The 25,416-nt window shown below is 36.3% G+C and overlaps 1 protein-coding gene across 8 annotated transcripts in view; it reads right to left on the minus strand.

Moving 5' to 3' along the window:
• Positions 1-25,416, minus strand: part of COL12A1 (collagen type XII alpha 1 chain) — a 121,528-nt gene that overhangs the window by 54,644 nt on the left and 41,468 nt on the right. For 4 of the 8 annotated variants that reach the window (XM_054686051.2, XM_054686054.2, XM_054686052.2 and 1 more), the window contains 13 exons: positions 16,958-17,224; positions 16,363-16,555; positions 15,114-15,235; positions 13,061-13,210; positions 12,859-12,978; positions 12,595-12,759; positions 11,869-12,015; positions 9,083-9,222; positions 8,400-8,529; positions 6,826-6,968; positions 6,052-6,181; positions 3,974-4,114; positions 2,758-2,883 (listed from right to left, as the gene is read on the minus strand). In XM_054686051.2, the coding sequence (XP_054542026.1) occupies positions 2,758-2,883; positions 3,974-4,114; positions 6,052-6,181; positions 6,826-6,968; positions 8,400-8,529; positions 9,083-9,222; positions 11,869-12,015; positions 12,595-12,759; positions 12,859-12,978; positions 13,061-13,210; positions 15,114-15,235; positions 16,363-16,555; positions 16,958-17,224 (1,974 nt within the window). Of the gene's footprint in view, positions 1-2,757; positions 2,888-3,973; positions 4,115-6,051; positions 6,182-6,825; positions 6,969-8,399; positions 8,530-9,082; positions 9,223-11,868; positions 12,016-12,594; positions 12,760-12,858; positions 12,979-13,060; positions 13,211-15,113; positions 15,236-16,362; positions 16,556-16,957; positions 17,225-25,416 lie in introns of all 8 variants that reach the window. The other 4 variants (XM_063813197.1, XM_063813198.1, XM_063813199.1 and 1 more) reach the window with 2 other exon arrangements.

Here is a 25,416-nt window from a genome sequence, read left to right on the forward strand (position 1 = left end):
AAGCACAAACTTGGCCACATATCAGAGAGTTAATGGACCTTCTCCAGTCTATCAATAACCCCAAAGACACACATAGACTCTGGGTTAAGAAGTCCTTATTAACCGAGAATGTCATAAACTAGGTATGCTAATATATTATACATTAAAGATGATGCTCAAGGAAATAGTTATTCATTTATTGTTCATAATTTGTTGTTCTGATACCCAAAGGAAACAGTTTCATTTTTATTTTTTAAAAACACACATACCACTGCAGTTTAAAAATGAGAATGTCTGCCTAGCTGTAAACAACACTAAAAGTATTGCACTCTGACAATTGATTAGAACATACATACACACTGCTACACATACAGTGAATTTCAATCTAGGAATATTGCCACAGGAAAGGAACTCTGAGCATGTTACGATCCAGGTAACCCACACATAGCTTCTTCCTATAGATCACTAACCTTAAACATGATATGAAGCAGAACATGCTGACCCTGTTCAGAGAACTGAACACCTGGAGGCCCAAATGACTGCTGAAATCCCCTTTCACAACCCCTCCATTGACCAGGTCCTCTGGCTGTTTTGCAGCACAAGCATATTTTTATGTCTGCCACCATTCCTGAGCTTTCACTGTCACTTATTTCTCTATTTTCTGGTAACCAAAGCTAATTACACAAACCCCAGAGCCATTAAAAATTTGTTCTAATAATTACAATGAAAAGGCCCATTGAGATAAAGAGAGTGGTACTATTTCCACCAGCAAAACTGCAAAACAAAGCAGCATTAAGAATGTACTTTAAATGTATCTGAAAATTATTTGGAAATCTTAAGGGAAAATATATATTAAAAATATTAATCTACTATACTGAATTACCTGTCTCACTAGCCTTTCTTCCTGACTTCCTTTTCTGTTCACTACACCTGTTACATTATTTTTATGCAAAGCTGTCGTCTACTGATGCATATGCATCAATTCTCAGCTCCAGCCATGACCCTTACCAGGTAAGAACTTAAGCCAGGAAAATAAATGAAATTGCTAAGAGATCTCACATGGTAAGAAAATAGCAGAGTCAAAAAGGGAGAAGTGGTTATGTCTGAAGTTAAGAAGCAGGTTATGGCCAGGCACGGTGGCTCACGCCTGTAATCCCAGCACTTTGGGAGACCGAGGCGGGCGGATCACGAGGTCAGGAGATCCAGACCATCCTGGCTAACACGGTGAAACCCCGTCTCTACTAAAAATACAAAAAATTAGCCGGGCATTGTGGTCGGCACCTGTAGTCCCAGCTACTCCGGAGGCTGAGGCAGGAGAATGGCGTGAACCTGGGAGGCGGAGCTTGCAGTGAGCCGAGATCGTGCCACTGCACTCCAGCCTGGGTGACAGAGCGAGGCTCTGTCTCGAAAAAAAAAAAAAAAAAGCAGGTTATAACATTTGACAAGATGCCCTAATTAGGTATAGGCAGCTGGGCACTAAAGAACATGCCATTGAGCCTTTGGTGAGGAATTTTCTGGAAAGGAGGAAAAGGTTCCAGACTATAGTATCAGTCCCATCAATAGGTTACTGGATGTGGCTGGGCAAGTTGCTTAAATTTCTAGACCTGTGCTGTCCATAATGGAAACCACTAGCCACATGCAGTTGGCTATTGAACACTTAAAATGTGGCTAGTCTGAATTGAGATGTGCTCTAAGTGTAAAATACACACTGGATTTTGAAGAACTGTTACAGAAAAAAGGTAAAATGTCTCGTTAATAATTATTGTACTGATAGCTGTTGAAATTATAATGGATATATTTGGATATACTGGGTTAAATAAAACATTATCAAAATTAACTTCATCCATCTATTTTTGCCTTTTTTAATGTGGACACCAGAAAATGTAAAACTACATATAAAACTCCCATTGTTTTTGTTTGGAACACTGCTGGCTCTAGGCCTCAATGTTTTTTTTACTACTATTTGCTTTATGTAATGGGCTGAGCACTGGATTAAGTTATTATGTGCCAGGCACTGGAGATACAAAGTTGAGCAAAATGTCTCTTCCTTCATTAGGAGAGAGCAAGGGGGAAGTAGAATCCATAGCAAAAGACCAACAGGCAATAATGACTGTGTTAAATACTATGGAGAAACCATGAGAGGCAGAGGAACTGACATCTCCAGGAGCTGCAGCAGACGGAGCAGGAAGCAGGGTCTGGGCAGGCTGCCCGGTATCCCCCAGCACTCCACTTACAGTGCAGTCGCCCCTTCCTCTGAAATCTGACAGCACACAATTTCAGTGCCACCTGATCTTCCTTACATGATCCCATGTATTCTCAGTTAATTTTTTCTTATCTCCACAACTAAATCATGAACTGGTGAGGGCAAAGATGCTTATATTTTGTTACCCTTGATAACACTTCACGTATAGTAAAATACCCCAAAAAATTTATAAATAATGCATCTTTTCCAAAGCAAATGTGCAACATACGTCAAGAAAACTTGCCCACCCCACTACACATACATGCACACACATACACAGGTGCACATCAAGTAGTTGTAGTTGGAAGATAAATTAATGACAGTGGCTGATGGAAAGTATCATAAAAGGAATGGATGCAAAGATAGAAGATGGGACACCTTGTTACAAAAAAATAAGTGAAAAACAATCTATGAATCCAAGCATTATTAAACACTGGCAAAGGTAGCATTAAGAAACAAAATGACCCAGTAAATTGTGTTACACATGCATGTAAAGTGTTGTTTCCCATTATCAATGGAGCAGGAGCACAACTCACGGGTAGTTTCTTGAGCAGTCACTGGAGGAGACTCCCCCTCGTCATGTACTGCAGAAACGCTGACTGTGTACAAGGTCTGTGAGAAGAGGTCTTTGAAGGAAGTGCTGGTCTCTGATCTGTCCACCTCTACCTATAACAGTAACAGAGCAGTGGAACTACTTTTACAAAGGGTTTACTTTTGACATCTCTCTGTTGTTTACTGTACCTGTCAGCGTAAGAATATAAAATTGTGATCAGAAAAGAGCAGTGTTTTCCAATTTACATGAGAATCCAGAAACTGGACACAGTTTAAATATTTCCAAACTGGAAAAAAAATGTATGTACTAGATCATATGGCACATGACTCTCTAGAAAATAATTACTGCCTATGTATTCAAAAAACCTAACCATTTTTCCACCTGTTTCCCTTTATATCACTGCATTATTTCTTTCAGCAATGGTCTCTTACGCACAGCATTACTTCATTTGCTATGCACAAGAATCTTGTGAGATCCACTGGCCATTGTACCCCTTTTAAATGGAAATGCAGAATGAAATAAATGTGTGCACATGTATAAAGTAGCTTTTGTATAATCCACAAATGACCAGCAGAACCAGTCACTGAGTGCTTAGAGAAATGACTCCTATGTTCCAAAAATGCCTCTGAGATTCTGACATTAATACTCCCTCAAGCACACACAAGTTTTGCTGGTTCATGAAGCCCTTCTTATTTGCTCTAACTTTGAATCCGGTCATCACGGACCTCCCAAAAGAACACTCCCAAAAGGACACCCCTCTAACAACATACTTCTCCTTTCTCTGTGTCCTTCTCTAGTGTCCTATCTTCCTGTTATCTGACAAACTGCTCCTCTTCATTGCTGCAACCTCTTCCTACCTTTTATTTTTAGAAACATGACATTTTCTAGTAATTCTTGGAATAGAGAGCCATATAAGGAATCTGGATGGGAAGGAAATACCATTTAGATTTGATAACTTTTTATCTACCAAGGGATGATCTTTTTGAGATTAATATCACACAGCAAAACATTTCTGTTTTGACAAGACAGTCCAATATATCATTGATTTTCAAAAACTGCTTTATTAATATCACAAGTTTTCAACACTGTGTTAACAAAGTGACAAGTATTCAAAACATGCTATCATCCATACTTGATAAAGTTCTTTTTTTAAACCTACTAGGAAAACAAATATTTTCATATCTACTATCATCTTCAACCTACCTCTTTGACATCCTCTTCTGGTGTTTTGTATCGAACAATATATTTACGCACTTTTCCAGGCACAGGTTCCCAAAAGACATTCATAGTGCTGTGAGTCACGTCTCTGAGTTTCAGATCCTGAGGTCTGGGTAAAGGCACTAGAGAAGCACGAGATATTAAATCCAGATGTGCTTCTCAACCACAAAGCTCCAAAGCATCCATGCAAGCTTTCAAGAAGTTGTTTGGAGAAAATTTAAAGGTGTTTGGCAAAATAACTGAAAAAAATGATGATGATGATAAAAGTACCATGATTCTACCAGATAGACTGAATTCTTCTTAAGAAGGTTTTTCAAAAATAGAATATATTTAATTTTTTGTTATCACAAGGCTAACTTCTCAATTATATATTACTCTTCTTCCACATTATTTAAATAATCTCTTGCTGCTCAATCCCATAATAAATCATAATTCATCATAAATGTACAGCTCATGTTTCTTTATCAGATATTTAACTCAAGACAGAAAACAAAATCAATAGAGTTATGCACCCTCAAGAACGTGACAGAAAAAAATAGTTACAGAGTGAAGAATGAAGATGAGCCCAACATTAAGCATCCAATAAGCTTATAAGAAAACCCAGACACCTAAATTGTTAGAAGAAAATCCAAATGGTAAATGTTTACCAAATCTAACATAACTTTCCATTATAAAAGGGGGAAGGAGGATAAGGAATGAGGAGATTTTCTCCTGTAATATGAGATGTATTTCACTCTTTCCAGCTGCCCATTTGACTAGTTTAACTTGTCTCTCATTCTGACTCTTTACATCTGTCTTCCTAACTCTCTAGCTCCACTTCCACATTTCTGCGCCTCCATCTCTTCAACATTTTTGTCTTGTGTATCTCTCTCTGCCCTCCATTCCTCTACTGTTCCAGTCCAGCACCATACCCAAGTTTGTGACCATATTTGTTTTTAATCTCACTGTGACTTTGGGTCTCCTCTCTCAGCACTTTCAGAACATGAGTCTCTATCCCTGGCTGACTCCCCATTCCTTCCATCTGCCACTATCCCATCTTCACAAAAGCACCAGCCCCAGACAAGATCTAACATATAAAGGAGGATTAATAAATATTTGTTTGTTGTCAATTAATTTACACTGACCCATCCTGTAGGGGATCTTTCTCTTCTCTGCCCCATCATGCTCTGTTTCCTTAGTCCCTTTTTCCTCCTTGAAGTGCCTTCAAAACTCTTCATTTTCTCAGAAGTGTGGGCCAAGACTCATTAAATTTAAGCCAGCTCATCTATCCCAGCATGTCAATCTCCCCAAGCATGAAGCAAAATACCAGCTGGGTAAGGCAAGAGGCAGTAAGTGGGTAAATGCAATCATTGTCACGCTTCAAGAAAAAAGCACCTAAATGCTTAGTAAAACAAGTCAGAAGTACACAAAAGGCTGACCAACACACACAAGAGAAATGCAAACCAGGAAGGAGTCCATATGGTCTATACTGCTTTGTATAATTTCATAGTGGTATTCCCAACATCTAGCCCCGTGACTGGCATATAATAGGGGATCAATATATCTTTGCATTGGGTAAATTGATTAATTCACTTAACTGAAACAGACTTAATCATATGTGCCACAGAGTTTCTACATCAACAAGAACTTGGAGCACCTTGATATTAAACCCAATGTCTTCCTCCAAAATTATACTCACTCAACATTCCCATTCTCATCAATGCTATATGTCATATTTCATGGATCTAGGACAACATCATTCATAAGATGCACCATTGTCTTATGTTGTACATTCTGATTGGCACCTAGCCAAGAGCAATAATAGTAAGACACCATTGACTGTAAAACACTTCAATTTCAGGCATGTTCAATGTGAAAAAAATACACATCCTAGAATGAATTTGAGATGCCTCCATAAATCTAGAATTGAGACATTTATTCTCAAATTTGATTGTCAAAAGTAATAACTGTGACTTTGTATATAAATTATCAAATTATTGTTAGCATCACATGAAATAAATTCTAATGAACATTACGCTCACAGCAATAAGAAGGGAAATAAAACTAAGCAGTAGCTTACAAGTGACTTCCCGAACAGTGACAGGTTCACTAGTGAGGTCGTGCAGGACAGCCTGGACTGTGACTGCATACTCCGTGTTGGGAACAAGGTCAGTCAGCTGCATGTCATTCACTGTTGGCCCCAAACGCACCTGCACATGGATATGCACAGCAGAAATAAGATATTCAAATCAAACTTTTCCATTTACCTTTGGAATAGTCAACTGAAGTCTATTTGTACTAGATTACAATACAGCTTGTATTTTTCATTTATAAGATTACATCTCCTTTTCCATGCTGATGTTTTCTTTTTTTTTGTTTTGTTTTTGTTTTGTTTTGTTTTTGAGACGGAGTCTCACTCTGTCACCCAGGCTGGAGTGCAGTGGCTCAATCTCAACTCACCGCAACTTCCACCTCCCGGGTTCAAGCAATTCTCCTGTCTCAGCCTCCTGAGTGGCTGGGACTACAGGTACTTGCCACCACACCCGACTAATTTTTGTATTTTTAGTAGAAAGGGTGTTTCACCATATTGGTCGGGCTAGTCTCGAACTCCTGACTTCAGGTGATCTGCCCACCTCCGCCTCCCAAAGTGCTGAGATTACACAGGCGTCAGTCACCGTGGGCAGTCCATGCCAATGTTTTATACAATGTGTTGCAGACCACAAACCTACTTTTCTATTTTTCCATTTTGTATGTAAAGTTATAAATGAGTTCGTAAGTAACTGCAGTATCATAGGCACTATAAAGCTATAAAGTCTTGGGAAGACCCAATGTTAAAGAAACAAACATCTTTCACCTCTTTGGGTCTTGTTGGCTCTGTGTCCTTAACAGGTTTGTATGACAAGATGTAGCCAGTAGCTCCTCCCACAGGCTGCCACTGCACATGCATGGTGGTAGGGCCAACGTCATAAATATTCAGGCTGACTACAGGCACTGGCACTTCCAAAACAGAAAAGCAGACCATCAGTCTAGTTCCTTTCATTCCACTCATTTTTAACCATTGTTTTGTACTCAATTATTGATATTTGTATATACTAGACAGTGGGTTACTGTGAGAAATCAATAAGAGTTAATATAATCCTTCCCATTGCCCCAAAAAAATCCAATTTACATTGCTCATTGCACTTCATATTCAAGACTGCATGTTACCACTATTTTGTAGAAGGAAAATGTTAAAGTTCAGGTGTCAAATGGCATTCCAGTGAGTCTCTACAATAGATACCAACTTCCTGATACGTTACTCTCTTTTTCTGGAACATCACTAAGTTGACTATTTCTATTCTTCAATCACAGAACTTTATATATATGTAATCAACACTATTTTTTATATTTCTTCAAAAAATAAATTTAAAATAAGAACACTATACATTAATAACTGGAACATCAGGGATTTATAGGCTTCTTGAAGATAAACCCATGAAGCAGAGGAAAAGGTTTACAATCTCCCTATAACACCCATATTGCTTCCAATTATTTTTTGTTCAAAGATTGAGTTCAAAGTTTTAAGAAATTATCATATTAATCCTGCCAGTTATAAAATACATTATTTCTCACCTCCTATAGTCTAATATAAAGGGATATAAGAGAAGAGATAAAGACCTAAAACTTGAGCAGTACATAAAGTCAGTTCTTGCTCTAGAGAGTGATGCTCACTCCTTCTTCTTAAAAGTGGCTTTCCTTCTTCCCCCTAGAGCCCAACCAAGAAGCAAGAAGTAGGAAAGAATATTTTCATATGTCTCTGGAAGCATTACCAGGAATAGGAGCAAGGAACATCTACCCCAAAAGCGCTACTCAAAGCCAAAGCACTTAGAGTTTCTCTAGCAAAGACCAGATGCCAGAAAGAAAAGAGAAGATCTCACTGGCAGCCGGGAGCGCTGGTCATTAGTAAAAGTGAAATCGGTATCTCTGTACGCTCTTCTTCCTGATCTTAGTCCCACTCCCCACATGGTATCCTTCCTCATATCTTACTCCTGATGTGCTTTATTCCTCAATAAAATGTCAACATATAACAACAGAGTAAAATGTAAAATTATCCCCCTGAAAGGTATATTTGCATTTTAGGAGATTTTCTTGAAAGCAAAAGTCTAAAGACTCTAAGAAGTGAATAACTCCATTAAAGGTTGTTTTCCCTCTAGATTATTATGGCAGTGACCCCCTATTCCACAGTGGAGCTCCATGATGGCATGATCAGCCAGCAGGAGTAGAAAACCACTGAGTATTTTCTGGGCACCTGCACAAAGATGGCACTCAGTAAATATTTATAGAATGAATGTTAAATAAAGAAATTATTTGGAAGGTAGGCAAAAATGGGCCATCATGCTTTATCTTGGAAAAGAAAGCAATGAGAAACAATTTTTTAATCTGACTTACAGGTTTTTTCTGTCCCCTTCAGAGGCTCACTATATTCATCTTCTACCACAGAATACACATTGACAACATACTCAGTTTCAGGCTTCAGATCTTTCAGCACTGTGCTAGTTTCCATTCGACTCACATAAAACTAGGGGGAAAAATTAAACAGAGCAACAACGTATGTATAATCAGTTCCCTTTTTCCTACTATAATTACAAAGTAGTTAACTGCAGTGAGCTTAGAATCTATATTTCAATTAGGCCATTGTCTTTTGTATTTGGAAACTATCAGATTACAATGAGATCTTGGACAATTCATATAATTTTTCTCCCAGCTGTTATTTATTTGTAAAATGAATGGGTAAAAATAGATCATCTTCAATGTTCCTTGCTAACTCTCTGATTCTACTACAAATTCATAAATAAATCAAGCATCTTCTAATTATATTTTAATGAAAAAAACATAGTGATATTCTACAATTCTTAGAAACCGTAACAATTTAAGCAAAGCTCTTTCCCTTTAATTAAAGCCAGATGGAAATGCCTGCCTAGCAAAGTCAAGAATAGAAAGCACTATTCTTGACTCATTTCTGGCCCCTCTTCATCCCTCTTGCCCCTCACCTAACATTATTCTCAGAGTCCTAATGAGGAGGACCCAATCTCAACAACAGGAAGAAGTAAGTTGTAGGTGTTCCTACTCACTTCTTGACGTTTCCCTCCAGAAACTGGATAGTATTCCACCTTATATCGATCCACACTGTCAGAAGGTGGTGTCCAGCTCACTCTAAAAGAACGATGGGTTCGCTCAGAAATAACTAAGTTAGAAGGTGCTTCCAAATCACCTACACATGGAAATAAAGGGTATACACTTTTCTCATTATTGTAGAAAGGTGACAATATTTGAAATGACATTGAAACAATATTATGCTCCATATTCTAAGCTTTCACACACTTCTTTTCACATACTAAGTAGCTACAATAAATCTGTATTAGAGGCTCATCACCTGTAAGACCATTATGAATAGGTAACTAAAAGGTTTTCTAGCCTCAAAAGATTAAAACATGAACTCGTTGTCTTTCCTTAAAACCTGATCCTCCTCTTCCTTACGAACTTTACCAATTTACAAGTCACTGAGACTCAAGACCCGATATGGTTTTGCTGTGTCCCCACCTGAATCTCATCTTGAATTGTAGCTCCCATAAGTCCCAAGTGTTGTGGGAGGGACCCACAGGGAGATAATCGAAACATGGGGGTGGTTTCCTCCATACTACTCTAGTGGTAGTAAATGTCTCACGAGGTCTAATGCTTTTATAAGGGTTTCCTCTTTCACTTGGCTCTCATTCTCTCTCTTGCCTGCCACCATGTAACAACTCCCTTGCTCTTCCTCCATGATTGTGAGGCCTCCCCAGCCACATGGAACTGTGAGTCAATCAAACCTCTTTCCTTTATAAATTACCCAGTCTTGGGTAGGTCTTTATTAGCAGCATGAGAACAGACTAATACAAGACCTCTGAATCACCTTTTGATACTTTCTTCTCTCTCTACCCTTGTACATATAATCAGTAAATAAGAATTTAGGTCCTGACAATTTAGCTTCTCCATTGTCCCTATCACTATTGGCACCACACAACTTCCCTGCCCTCATTATCATTTTGTTTCTATATACTCATGTCTTCTCTCCTTAACTAAAGGTTATGCTCTGTGAGGACAGAATTGATTTTTCATTCATTCTATTCTCTAACAGGATCTAGTTGCATAACAAAGGAAGCTGACAACGTATCACTGGAGAGAGTGCAAACACATGTTTTTCAATCTGGGAACAACCTACCGCCTGTGATTGTGCTCCCTGTGGGTGGATATAGGTGAAATGACTAATACATAACAGTGTCTGGAATAAATGCTAATGAAAATAGAAATATTAAGCTCAATATGTCTAACAGGAAAATGGCCCAAATAATAATTAAAAGAGAAAGGGATTAATCCAATAACTCCATAAGCATGGCAAATCATTCTCGTATAAACTCTTTCTACTTTTTGTGCAAGCCAAAACTGGGGAAAGCCTTTCCATTCTTAGTATCTTAACTTTTATTGTACTTGGGTAAGAGTCAAACCTACAAAATTATCAAGCAATTTTACTGTCTGGGAAACTAGAATGAATGCAACTATTACATAGTTCATTTTTTAAAAAAAGCAAAACAGATAAAAGATGTTTTCATCCCACTCAAAGTTCTCTCCAATGGAATAAAACTACAACTCTCTCAGCTAATCAAGAGCCAGAAGCCTACAAATTCTGGCTGCCAGGCTGGTCTATTTCTCCAGGGAAAAGGTCAATCTGTTGTTCAAAATTCAAAAAAGAAAATCTGCAAAAGTTAGGAGAAAGAAACCCAAGAGGGAACATTCAAATAAACATACCCCTAGCACCCAGAGCAAGTGAACCATTTCTACCACATTGTTTCTTAAACTTATTCCAACTTTTCCAAAACCAAATTAAATTAATGAAGGACAATTTTACCATAATCTACATGTACTTAAATAAAAATTTTCTCACATAATAAGAGCCATAATTTTTATCATTAATTTTCAAAAAACCTTCAAATTTGGTGATTACCATGTTTTGTCCCATGATTTGCACAGAGAGTAATCATTATGCACCATCCTTTTTTGGTATAAATCCAGTTCTATAATTTTATTTCAATATCCTAATTCCTTAGCTATATCTACTTTTTTAATACCCCTAAAAACATCTTTAAACATTTGACCCAGACTAAGTAATTTTTCTCCAGATCTCAGTTTCTTCACTGGTAAAAAGAGGTTATATAATTTCTAAATGTCTACACTGTAAAATTGTAGCTTCTCTTTATATTTAGGGATTATAAGTGTAAAGTTTCAAATCTGATCATCTACAGTTGAGGCAAAGCAAATCAGATATAAAGACTGCTCTTTCATTCCTGCTCACACTAGGAAATTTAAAAAAAGGTACCAAAACTGAGGAAAACAGGAGTCTGGGAACAACCATCCAATAGCAATGTAGTAACTAAATGGAGTGAAGATGCTTTAAGACAATAGGTATATACCAGAAAAGAAAGCATCTCTCCTTCCCTCTCTTCCTACTCCTTCCCATTTATATATATGTTATGTAGGGGAGGGTGCAGGTATGCAGGATATAAACTAAATATGTCCTCAAATAAGCTAGAAGTCATTGAGGTGCCATCACGAGAAACAAATCAGAAAAAAAAATCAGTGACTAATGCAGTGATTCTCAACTGGGGACAGTTTTTTTCTGCAGCAGACATTTGGCAACAACCTAAGATCTGTTTAATTGCCACAGTTTAGGGGATGCTACTGACATCCAACCGGCAGAGTCCTTTCACACTGCTAAACATTTCATAATGCACAAAATAGTGCCCTCCCCCCCCACCCAAAAGAATAATTATTTGGCCCAAAATACCAGCAGTGCTGAGGGAGAGAAACTCTGGGTTAAACTTACCTGGACCTTTGACACTGTTACACAAATTAATGGTGAGATCATCCACTATCCTGGAGAGTGACTCAAAATCTGCCACATTGTATGCATGGGTATCATCAGGATCAGTTGCAATCATCTTTAATTCGACTTCATCAGCATTTTTAATACCTTCAAAAAGGGATATATACAAATTAAAAGCACTTCTCAGAAAAAAATTAATGGAACGAAGCAAATGATTTACGGCTTTCTTAATTCATGGCTGCCTTTGGCCAACTATGAAGGTTTAATAATTAGTTAACTAAAACATACATATTATTTTTCTCAATAATAAAACAGAAACAAAGGATAATACAAACTGAAAGCTCTTTTAAATTGGCTTCTTCTAAATGTATATAGCACCAATTTCCCACCAAAAAGACTCTCTTCAGTGTTTTTTCTGGAATGTAAAATAATGGATATCAAAAATAAACATGGTTCTGTGGAAAACCAAGTAGGAGTTTTTATGAATCCTATTAATACCACATTTTTCTTCTTGATCTATTAATTTTCATTTAAGAAACCATGTAGTTTTGTCCCCCAAAAAAGAAGAAAAAAATGAATTAACTTCCTGGAACATTATTTTGATAAATTATGTGATAGAAAAAAATGTTTTTTTTTTTTCATGCTTCAGATAAAACTTCTAACTACGAAAAATATCCTCAGCACATTTGTAACCCCAGGGGCATCACTGTCCTTTTCAGTGCGTACCAATAGCAAACAGCTCCACTCCCTCATCCTTGAGTTTCTTTGAAGGTGCTTCAACATCGTCTTGTGATTTTCCATCAGTAATGAGCACACCAATTTTTCGAGCTCGAGGTCTCATGCCAGCTTGGGTCCTGAAGTTCTGTTGGCGAATGAAATTCAAAGCCATGCCTAGTGGGATTTTTAAAAGAGAATCAGTCACATCACCATTCAGCCACAAACCTTAACCAGAAGCATGAGCTGAAAGAGTGTCAGACAGTCCTTACTCACCTGTGAGAGTATTGCCTCCTTTGTATGGCAAGTTTGCCACAGCTTGCAACAAGCTCTTCTTGTCTCTGTGCGCATTTAACTGCCACTCTGTTCTGGGATCCCCACTATACTGAGCAAGAGCTAAAATGACACCACTGGCATTAGTGCATGTGAAAGAGAAAGATAAAAATGTCTAAATGGCTCCAATGTTGTCAGAACCTACCAATTTGTACTCTTTTGGGGCCAATATCAAAGACTTCCACAATACGAGAAATGAAACTCCTCACGGTTCTAAAATTTGCCCGGCCGATGCTCCATGATCCATCCACCAGCAACACAATGTCTGCCTCAGCTCTGGTGAGACACTCCATCCCTGACATGGCAATCATGAGACAAGACAGTAAGAAGCAAATTGTTGGCAAGGGTACTTCCTTGTCACACCTCTACCACTCCCTGGATCCTCAGTGTTGCCTGTCTCAGTACTATGGTCTAGCTCGGTGATGTGGAGTAATAACCTCAATTAACAGTCTTAAGAGTCAGCAGTTCCTCCAAAGATTATTTCAGTGGCCAATCTTTCCTTTATCTTTGACTCGATTTCCTGCCCTCTTTCATAGAACCTGGAGACTTGAATTAAGCCATTGTTGAAAATTTGATGGGCTCACAAATTCAAAGGCTGAAATAAATAAATGAGAATGTATAGCTGTCTAACTATGAAGTACTAATAACTTTAATAAAATTGTAATGTAGTCAAATCATTAGATGTTGCATTCTTCTGCAATATTTAATGGTCATAGCAGACAAGAATGAGATGGACTGATAAAACATGTAAACTAAAAAAAGGTTTTTGTGAGCCAAAAATTATCTTTTCAAATAGCTAAGCTGTTAGGTAACTACCACATATATATGAAGGATTAGACACATAACTTTTAAAATTATACCTTTTTGAGGTAAAGATATATTTTTTAAACCCTGATATATTATTATTTAGCTATTAATCATTTAAATTTATGATCTACTATGAATAAAAATCAGGTAAATATAGATGGTGAAGTTTGCACATTTAAAGAATCAAGAAAGAAGGAAGACAATTTAGAAAAGTATGCAAACAAATATACAAATTGAGAGCTGTAAAGATAAGCACAAACATTGATACAAAGGAAAAGCTTTGGAAAGAGAAAATAATCCCAACATCCTCAGTGTACAAGCTACAAAATAAAAATATAAGTCAGTTAATATCATCATAAGAGAAACAATAGAACATTAATGCAAAACAGCAAGATTTGACACTTGATTTTGTCCACATCCATTTTTTTAATGTTCTCCTTCCCAAAAGCTTATATTACCAGCTATAAATTTTCCAGTTTATTACAAGGCTAGCATTTGGTCTTTATATTACAAAAGAAATCATTGGAAAAAATTAAATAATGCTCATCACACTACAGAATACAAATGTGTCACTCATATATTATATACTATATCAGGATTAAGGATTCCCAAATACTATCCCAAGGAAATAAGCCCTTACAAGCCTGCTCCTGCTCTGCCCAGGTCTACTCTTTTTTAGCAATAATGAAAACTATCAGAAGTAAGCTCTGTCCACCACCTCCGTCTCTAAGAATGTTAAAAACTAGCTTTATGTTCATAAAGGCTGTAATTGTGGCAGGGACAGAAAATCTAAGGGGCTTATGTTACCATTTTCCTTCCCAAGTCATAGTTGCCCACCTATTTATGTAACCTAACACTGCTTACCCAGCCCAAATAAAACATTTCTGCAATGACTTTAACAAAAGAAAACTGCATCTTAGTCATTAAAAATAGAAAAAGGTACAATATCTACATTTAGTAAAAACTCTTTAAATAATAGAGCTTAATTATGCAATAATGCATAATTTTAAATTTAATATTTAAATGCATTAATAAAGTTAATGCACAATTTTAAATTATGCATTATTACATAATTTAAAATTACTACATTAATTACATCACTAATAATTATTAATACATTAATAATTATATATTACTCTTAAAAATAGATTTATGTAATAATTTAAGTATGAAATAATGCAATGCTGATAAAAGAAGTATAAAAAAATACTGTCAAAAAGCATGCTTGACTGGATGTTTGAAGAAGTTTTTTTGCTAAGTATGTAAATTATTGAAATAAATTTTAGTGTAAAATTTGTATCATTGTTTTCCATTGTATGATACCCTAACAGTTCACATTTGAAATAGTTTCCTAAGTTGTTTTCCTCGAGGAATGTAACTCAATTTCTTACCAGAAGATAAAATTGGCATTACAGTTGTGTCGGAAAGGGTTGTCATTTCTTGTCCAACAAGTGGTGAGCTTTCTCCTCCATCAAACATTCCAAAAACATTTACTTTATAGGTGGTACCAGCCCTAAAATGTTAAAGTATATATATAGCCTGTGAGAACCATAGGCTCAAGTGGTAGCACTTTTTTTTGCTTGCTTCGTTAAAGACATTCTTCTTGATCTACAAGCTTTCACTATGAAGAGTTTATAGTGTACAACATTATAAGAGAAGAAAAATAATTTCCGCCTCTTTCTCACTTACGCTTACCGTGTGAGGTGTCAAGAGAAACTAGACAGCAATCATTCCAGAGAACACTAGGAATTCACAGCACTGGTTTCTGTCTTGCCTTTCTAGCAGATGCAGAGTCTCTACCCTGCCTTTCAGCATGTCAGGAAGGGTCAGACTCTTTAATCTTACTGTTTCTAAGCAATGGGCTTTAAGAAAATAATTGAAGTGCTGTACCTTGCAAGGTAACATAAGACAATGCCTAACACAATGCCTGACACATAGTAAGCTCAATAAATTTTATACTCCCTACTCTGGTAAAAGTAAATCACAAGCATTTATATAGATTTCAATAGTCTTGAATGAATGATTGAAAAACAAACTTCCCAAAAGACTACACACAGTAGTTCATTCTTTTTACTGTAATGAATGTAGGGTGCTGTTCGAACTGAAACTTCCTTGTTTTTCACTGCACAGCCTGGAGCTGGACCTTTCATGAGCCCAGCCTTGCCCTTTCCTGCCAGCTGGCACCCACAAGGTCCTGCCTTCTTTCTCCTGTATGGCACACTGGAGGGGGATTCACACTCAAGATCTCAGCATGAGTCCCTCAAACCTTGCCAAAAGGTACAGGAACCCCCACGCTTCCACATGGCTACAATTTCGGTGACATTGTGTAATAAGAACATTAATTTCTTAAAAGCAGGGTGTTATTGAAAACACCAATTCTGATCCCTTAAAAACAAACAAAAATTATTAAACATTACAAAAAAATCCTGCTCAGGCCTAAATTCTGTTGCTGACCCCTGAATCCTAACTTCAACTCCAGCAGCACCAAGCATAAGAAAACAGCTTTAGCTGATTTTAAATACTTTGCTGGCAAACAGACATATAAGTGATATTTGTGTAAAGCCTACTAATTTACAAAAGCTATTCAACCTTTTAAACAAATTAATTTCATCCTTTGACACAAACGTAATTAATTCCTACCTAAGTTCCTCCAAAACAACTGTGTTGTCATAGGGTCCAACCACTAACTCCCCCAGTCTTCTGTCATCCCCCGTAGGGTGGAATGTGACTTTATAACCCTTCACTTCCCCAGGGGCAGGCTCCCAAGTCACTCGGAAGCTTGACATGGTTGGGTCAGATGTTTTGAGGTTTCTAGGAGACTTAAACCGAGAAGCTGTAAAGACAAAAAGATTTTTAAAATATTATCTGTAAGACTAGGCTTTGGGGTTTCTTTTTTATTAGCCCCACAGAAATGCATATCCATAAAAAGGGTTTAAGTCCGGTAGCACAAAATAGCATATTCCATAGAAGTCCAGATAACAGAGTGCTAGCTAAGTAGAAGTGTAAATAATTCTCACAATTCAGATTAGATTTGCATAAGAACATTAATATGTAGAATCATTTTACCAGGAACTAGATTGGTAAAAATAACATGTTATTTAGACATTGTCTAATAATTATAATTTAACTTATTACAGAATCAGTTTTAAACATTTACAAATGAAGTAGACATACCAAAGTCATCTTTTAAAACATTACCTTCTCTCCCCCTCAAAATATAATTATTATTTCATACCTGTTGTTCCTGATCCTTGCCTAAGCTTTCCTTCTCCCGTCTTGTAAATAGGAAGAACTGTGATGTCATATGTGGTCTGTGGCTGAAGTCGCTTTAACACTGTCGAAGTGACTGTGGGGGGCACCTTAGCAACCATTTGCTTCCCTCTCCCATGAGGGCGATAGACAACACGGTAGTTGACGACTTTCCCTGGTGCTGGTTTCCATGTAACTCTCATTGTGTTTTCTGTTTCTTCATCTACTTTCAGGGTTTTGGAATCTTGAGATACTGTGAGATAAAAGGAAAATTAAACTGTATACCATGTTGAAAAAAAATGTATGTCCACCTCTTCATTTATGTGAAAAGAAACTCTCTGTGGCTTCTTAAATATGTACACTGTTCCATTGCTTAGCACTGTAATCTCTCATAAATTCATGATGGCGTGTGAGCCTAATCTCATCAAGATCTCAGTAAGATGTTTTCATTTTATCTAGCTAATACTAAAAAATGGAAGTTCATATTGCAGAGATTTCCTATTTGCCTTCTAGAGACTTTAGTAAAAAAAACATCCATTTCCGGAGATAAGGTTTTAGAATTTTTATTATATTTCCATCTGTAAAGAATTTATCCAGTAATAATGCTGTGGAGAATACTAAAAATTATGAATGCAGGGTTGGACATTTTACTTGAACTTTTTCAGAAAAAGTTGCAATCCATAAATAACTAGCCAGAGTGACTGTAGTTAACACCATTCTTATGATTGCCACGCACATCTCAGACTATGAGCACAAAAGAATAGGCAACTAACACTTCAAAATATCTCAGGGGCTCTAAAGATAAACTGGTATATGCTGAGTATTTCAGAAAGCACTATCTGTAAATAGTGTTTGCTTAATGTGTAATCAATAATATGTAATTGTTTATTAAATTCCGTTTACTAATATTTCACAATTATTAATAACGCTATATGAAATAAGTAACCAACAGCCACAAATAACCTACAACATCCTATTTTTATACATAATTAGAGTTCATAAGCAGGACCATTTTATTCAGTTCAATAATCAGTGTTCAAAAGAACATAAACATGTTCTATAGAAAAAGATTAAGCTAAACAAAATTCAAAATCAGCAAAGAATCTTTCCTGATTGTAAGAGAAAATTTCGTGTTCAAGTGGTCAGGAGCCATTTGAAACAATGAAGAAACCCAGAAAAAAAAAAAACCTAAGAAAAATAAAACACAATAATTTTCAGACACGACATCAGCTGGCATAGGACACTGATCCCTAAGAGAGATAAGGAACAAAGGGGAATAGGTTCTATGATTGCCCAGCTATTGCTTGGAATTTCCAGTCCCCAGTAAAAGAAAGGGGAATCCAGATGGAGGCTGGTGGCCTCCCTTAATTGTCAAGATGTTGTTGCAAGTCTGGAGAGCCCAAAGCAACCAGAACTTGAAGAATAGAGTACTGTGAATGAGAGAGTGCCACAGAGAAAATACTTGGTCTTCAACCTAGGATAATCAGTGCACATGTGTAAGAAAACCACCCAAAACTAGGGAAAGAACCACCCCAAAGGAGCCCAGGGAACAATTTATTGAGCTCACACAGGGTTAGAAATGTTCCCCCTACCCAGAAGAGAAAACCTCACAACTGTAGGGAGATCATGTAGGATATTTAGTAGGTGATTGTCTCAATAATGGGGCAAAATTAGTCCTAAACTGAAACAGTTTAAAAGCAAATGTCAGATCAAACTATTTCCAAGTAACTTAACTGTATTCCAGAATAAAACTTAAGAATATTTATAAGAACGTAAAAATATCTAGCACCCAAGCAAATAAAATTCACAAAATCTGACATCTAATAAAAGTTACAAGACATGCCAAAAAGGAAAAACTTATGACTTGTATCATGGATTGGAGGTCTCCCACCACTAAATTCATGTATTGAAGTCTCAACCTTCAATGTGATGACATTTAAACATGAGGCCTTTGTGGAGGCAATTTGGGTTTAATAAGGTCATCAGAGTGAGGCCTTAATCTGATAGGCTTGGTGACTTTATAAGAAAAAAAGGAGACACCAAAGAGCTCTCTCTCTCTTTCCACATTCACAGCCTGAGAAAAGGCCATATGAGGACATAAAGGAAGGTGACCACACACCAGGAAGAGAGCCCTCACCAGAAATCAAACCCTGCCAGACCTTAATCTTGAACTTTCCAGCCTCCAAAACTGTGAGAAAATAACTTTCTGTTGTTACAGCCACTCAGTCAATAGTAATACCTTTTGTTATCACAGTCCAAACTAAGACAACACATAATAAGAAGAAAAATCAATCAATAGAAACAGAACTAGAAATGACATACATTACAGAATTAAAAAGGATGTTAAAACACTTATTATAACTATATTTCATATGTAATAATGGTAGGAGAAAGATTAAGCATTTTAACTAGAGATATAGAACATATAAAAAGACTCAAATTAAACTTCTAGAGATAAAGATAAATCTAAAATGAAAAATACTCAAGATAATATTTACAGCAGATTAGAAAATATAAAAAAATGATTAGTGAACTTGATGGCATTATAATAGAACATGAAACACAAGGAAAGAAAAAATTTTTTTAATGAACAGAGCATCAGTGAGCTGTGTGACAACTTCAAGCAGACTAACATATGTGTAATTAATTGGAGTACCTGAATAAAGTGGGGGTGTAATAAATAAAGTATTTGAAAAAATAATGGGATGGACTGGTTCAAATTTTATAAAAACCATAAACTCACAGATCCTAGAAGTTTAGTGAACCCCAAACACAAGAAACATAAAGAAACTATACCAAGACACATCATAATTAAATTGCTTAAAATCAGTAATAAAAATAAAATCTGTAAAGCAGCCATATTTTTTTAAAAACACATAATATGTATAGAGGACAAAGATAAGAATGATAAAGTAGGCAAATTCAATATATGGTTATGATGGTTATGAATTATGCTTCTGAGAGATAAAAAATATAATTTCAATCAAAATTATATTGGCTGCAATTTTTATTTTTAGGTTTAAAGAAACTAAGAGAACTCTCGGTGAAGTCCATTACTTTCTGGAAATATTAAAATTTATTTAGATTAATCATCAATTTGCTATTATTATTCTCCAGGTACATGAACTATTAAAAGAAAAAAGTTTATATATATAAAATATATATTATTATATAAAAATATATATTATATAAACATATATATGTATTTCCAAACAAAAAATCTAAAGACTTTACCTGGAGTTTTGAAAATAGTACAAGAAAGAATAGTATATAGAAAAATAATCTATTTGGATTATTAGCATTACCAGTTGTCACAAATATCAAATAAGTTGATGGGTGTCTAACAGTTTTCTAGAAGGGGTTGTGCTACAATACATTTTCTCATCTTTTGTTTCATCTCGTAAATTTTTACTCAGTGGAACAAGACATTCTCTCTCTTACAAAATTTTTAAACGAATTTCACACAACTCAGAATTTAGAAAAATAAAAAGTTAAATCTTATGAATGTTGATCTAAAAAGAAACTTAAGTTTCAAAAAAAATGGGATGCCAAGCTTTAAAATGTTTAAAGAAACTTAAGTTTCAAAAAAAAATGGGATGCCAAGCTTTAAAATGTTTCAAAATTTAAACATGTTAATAACAGCCAAAAGTGATATCTCATACCTTGATATACTTTAACAACCTCACTTATATTCCTGCCTTTTAATTAACTCTTTAAAATAAAGAAACTGAAATTAAATACAGTACAGCATATCTCATCCTAGTTTTAATGGGAAACTGGATTTTAGGGAGAAAAAAAAAAACCCCTTGTTGGTTTCCCATAACCAAAGAGCAAGAATTTTTACATCATTGATTGGATACCACATGCCATTAAATGCTGTTACACCCTCTCACATTGTAAGTTCTTTTCATGTGTTAGTAACTATCACCAGACACTTTCAAACATCCACTGTACCACTGCTAAGCCAGCTGCCATAAATTAGAAGGGCAATAGAAAGTGTCCCTTCTGCTGGCTTTCTAACCCCAATTCATGATTTTCATTGTATCAATGTATTCGTTTCATTGTATCAACAGTCTGCATACCATGTCCCTGAGTTTCAGGTGAAAGCAATCTTAAAGACATTCCCAAAATGCCCTCTTGGAAGCATATGTGAAACTCTAGGAGCATGGGCTCGGGGTTCTGCTGAGTTATCCACACCTTAGGATTCCTCTACCATCTAAATAGCAGATCTCACTCAGATTTCTGAAAATACTTTCTAAACAACAAAAAAGTGGTGGTAGAACAAAGAAAGGTCCATGACTTATTTCTTATTTACTTAGACATTTCAGCAGTTTTCACATACAGTCGCCCTTTGGTATCCATGGGAGATTGGTTTCAGGATCTCCCACAGAAACCAAAATCCTCACATGCTCAAGTTCCTGATATAAAATGGCGTAGTATTTGCATAAACCTATGCATATCCTCCCTAATACAGTAAGCCCTCACCTAACATTAAATAATTTCTTGGAAACTGCAACTTTGAACAACTGACATAAAGAAACCAATTTTCCAGAGGTTAATTGATATAAACAAGAGTTAAGTTCCTACATCATATTTCTGATCACAAAAACATCACCAAACTTCTCAATAAAAACCAAAACACTTCTCATACGAAACACTGATGTATGTGTGAGCTATATACACATTTAAGAAAGATAAATGAAAACCAGTAACATAATTATTCACCCATTTATTCCAGTTAAGGGTCACAGTGGACACAGCCTGTCCAAGTAGCTCAGGGCGAAAGGGAGAACCCCATCCTAGGCACACACACACACCCCCACACTCACTCAGGCTGGGACCACGTGGACGCACCAGCTCACCTAACATGCACATCTTTGAGATGTGAGAGGTAACTAGAGTACCTGGAGGAAACCCACAGACATGGAGAGGATGTGCAAACTCCACACAGACGGTGACCCCCACCAGGAATCAATTCTTTTTTCTCATCAATGTTATGATATTACTTGAGAACTTGTTAAACTTCAAATCATCTCTGCATTACTTATAATACAATGTAAATGTCATATAAATAATTATTATACTGTATTTTACTAGCATTATTATTTATTGTTGTATTGTTATTTCTTATTGCTTTTTAAAAAATATTGTCTATCAGCAGTTGGTTACTTTTGCACATGTGGAACCTGAGAATATGGAGGGCCAATCGTAACCTAAAAATGAACATTTCATTCCTGCCACGTCTGCTCCTTGTTCAAAAGAGGCCTCCCACAGCCAATATCATATTGAATGGGCAAAAACTGGAAGCATTCCCTTTGAAAACTGGCACAAGACAGGGATGCCCTCTCTCACTACTCCTATTCAACATAGTATTGGAAGTTCTGGCCAAGGCAATCAGGCAAGAGAAAGAAATAAAGGGCATTCAATTAGGAAAAGAGGAAGTCAAATTGTCTCTGTTTGCAGATGACAAGATTGTATATTTAGAAAACCCCACTGTCTCAGCCCAGAATCTCCTTAAGCTGATAAGCAACTTCAGCAAAGTCTCAGGATACAAAATCAATGTGCAAAAATCACAAGCATTCTTATACACCAATAACAGACAAACAGCCAAATCATGAGTGAACTCCCATTCACAATTGCTACAAAGAGAATAAAATACCTAGGAATACAACTTACAAGGGATGTGAAGGACCTCTTCAAGGAGAACTACAAACCACTGCTCAAGGAAATAAGAGAGGACAGAAACAAATGGAAAAACATTCCTTGCTTGTAAATATGAAGAATCAATACCGTCAAAATGGCCATACTGCCCAAAGTAATTTATAGATTTAATGCTATCCCAATCAAGCTACCATTGACTTTCTTCAAGAATTAGAAAAAACTACTTTAAATTTCAGATGGAACCAAAAAGGAGTCCACATAGCCAAGACAATCCTACCCACAAAGAACAAAGCTGGAGGCATCAAGCTACCTGAATTCAAACTATACTAGAAGGCTACAGTAACAAAAACAGCACAGTACTGGTACCAAAAACGTAAAGTGCAAAAAATAGACCAATGGAACAGAACAGAGGCCTCAGAAATAACACCACACATCTATAACCATCTGATCTTTGACAAACCTGACAAAAACAAGCAATGGGGAAAGGATTCCCTATTTAATAAATGGTGTTGGGAAAACTGGCTAGCCATACGCAGAAAGCTGAAACTGGATCCTTTCCTTACACCTTATACAAAAATTAACTCAAGATGGAGTAAAGACTTAAATGTAAGGCCTAAAACCATAAAAATCCCTAGAAGAAAACCTATGCAATACCATTTAAGACACAGGCATGGGCAAAGGCTTCATGACTAAAACACCAAAAGCAATGGCAATAAAAGCCAAAATAGACAAATGGAATCTGATTAAACTAAAGAGCTTCTGCACAGCAAAAGAAACTATCATCAGAGTGAACAGGCAACCTACAGAATGGGAGAAAATTTTTGCAATCTATACATCTGACAAAGGGCTAATATCCAGAATCTACAAAGAACTGAAACAGATTTAAAGAAAAAATCAAACAACCCCATGAAAAAGTTGGCAAAGGATATTAATGGACACTTCTCAAAAGAAGACATTTATGCAGCCAACAGACATATGAAAAAAAGATCATCATCACTGGTCATTAGAGAAATGCAAATCAAAACCACAATGAGATATCAGCTCACACCAGTTAGAATGGCAATCATTAAAAAGTCAGGAAACAACAGATGCTGGAGAGGATGTGGAGAAATAGGAACGCTTTTACACTGTTGGTAGCAGTGTAAATTAGTTCAACCAATGTGGAAGACAGTGTGGTGATTCCTCAAGGATCTAGAACTAGAAATACCAGCTGACCCAGCAATCCCATTACTGGATATATACCCAAAGGATTATAAATCATTCTACTATAAGTACACAAGCGCACGTATGTTTATTGCAGCAGTGTTCACAATAGCAAAGACTTGGAACCAACCCAAATGCCCATCAATGACAGACTGGATAAAGAAAATGTGACACATATACACCATGGAATACTATGCAGCCATATAAAAGGATGAGTTCATGTCCTTTGCAAGGACATGGATCATGCTGAAAACCAACATTCTCAGCATACTAATGCAAGAACAGAAAACCAAACACCATATGTTCTCACTCATAAGTGGGAGTTGAACAATAAGAATACATGGACACAGGGAGGGGAACGTCACACACTGGGGCCTGTAGTAGGGTAGGGGGCTAGGGGAGGGATAGCATTAGGAGAAATACCTAATGTAGATGATGGGTTGATGGGTGCAACAAACCACCATGGCACGTGTATACCTATGTAAAAAACCTACACATTCTGTGCATGTACCCCAGAACCTAAAGTATAATTAAAAAAAAAAAAGTTAACTTGGGAAAAAAATAGGACTTTCTGTTCATCAATGTTTAAATCCAGCAATTAGCCAAGAAATATTGAAAATTTCTTAGATGCTCATCTTCTGAGATACAGAGGTTTATTTAGTTTCTGCCACCATATTTGCTTTTGGCGACAACACATCTCTTGTAGACATTTTAAATTCCAAATAATTATTTGAAGCCTCCAACTTTTTGGAAAAAGACAAAACGGAGGATAATTTCTGGAGGAAAAAAATCCCTCTAAATACATATATTTTGTAATTTCTCAGCCACATGAACTGTATCTGTACTCCTACAAATAAATTTAGCTTTATGTGTCATATATGACCTAAGTTTACAATACAGCTTCTCTTGACAAGTGAATTTCCTCAAAAGTAGAGAATGAATTTCTACCATGTTCTTAAACTACATCAGCCAATATATTCCAGACACAAGATTTTATTTACTACCATAGAAACCAATCATGTGAATATCTGAGAACTATGTCTTCTCACATATTTAAATTTCCTATAAAGAAGTTGATTTTTAAAAATCTGGTGAATTAAGATACAAATTTAAACTTGAACATCCAACTGAGCTTGCAAGTGATAAAAAGAAAATGAACTTAGACACAAAGATTTTAGTTTAAGGACAACTTAAAATCAAGATATAGGACTTAACTGAAATTGCTCATGGCACTTCTCCCTCTCTCTTCCTTTGCCAGAAAAATCACCAAATTCCTCTACTTCTTTTTTATAGAAGGAAATGCATGAATGCCCAGTCTTTCTCCTTTTCCTAAAACCTTCCCAAAACAAAAGGATTAAAGTTTTCTCCTACAAATGCTTAGAAATGCCCATGCTTAACAAATGACGTTTGCTTTGGTTTGGTTTCAATTGTTTGTTTTTAATAGATTTTGTATTGTTTTAGAGCAGTTTTGGTACAGAGATTGAGCAGGAGGTACAGAGATTTCCCATGTACCTTTTCCCACCTCCACACATGCACAGCCTCCTGCATTATCAATATCCTTCACCAAAGTGGTACATTTGT

This window comes from Pan troglodytes, chromosome 5 (genome assembly GCF_028858775.2).
Source record: "Pan troglodytes isolate AG18354 chromosome 5, NHGRI_mPanTro3-v2.0_pri, whole genome shotgun sequence".
Taxonomy (NCBI): Eukaryota; Metazoa; Chordata; class Mammalia; order Primates; family Hominidae; genus Pan; species Pan troglodytes.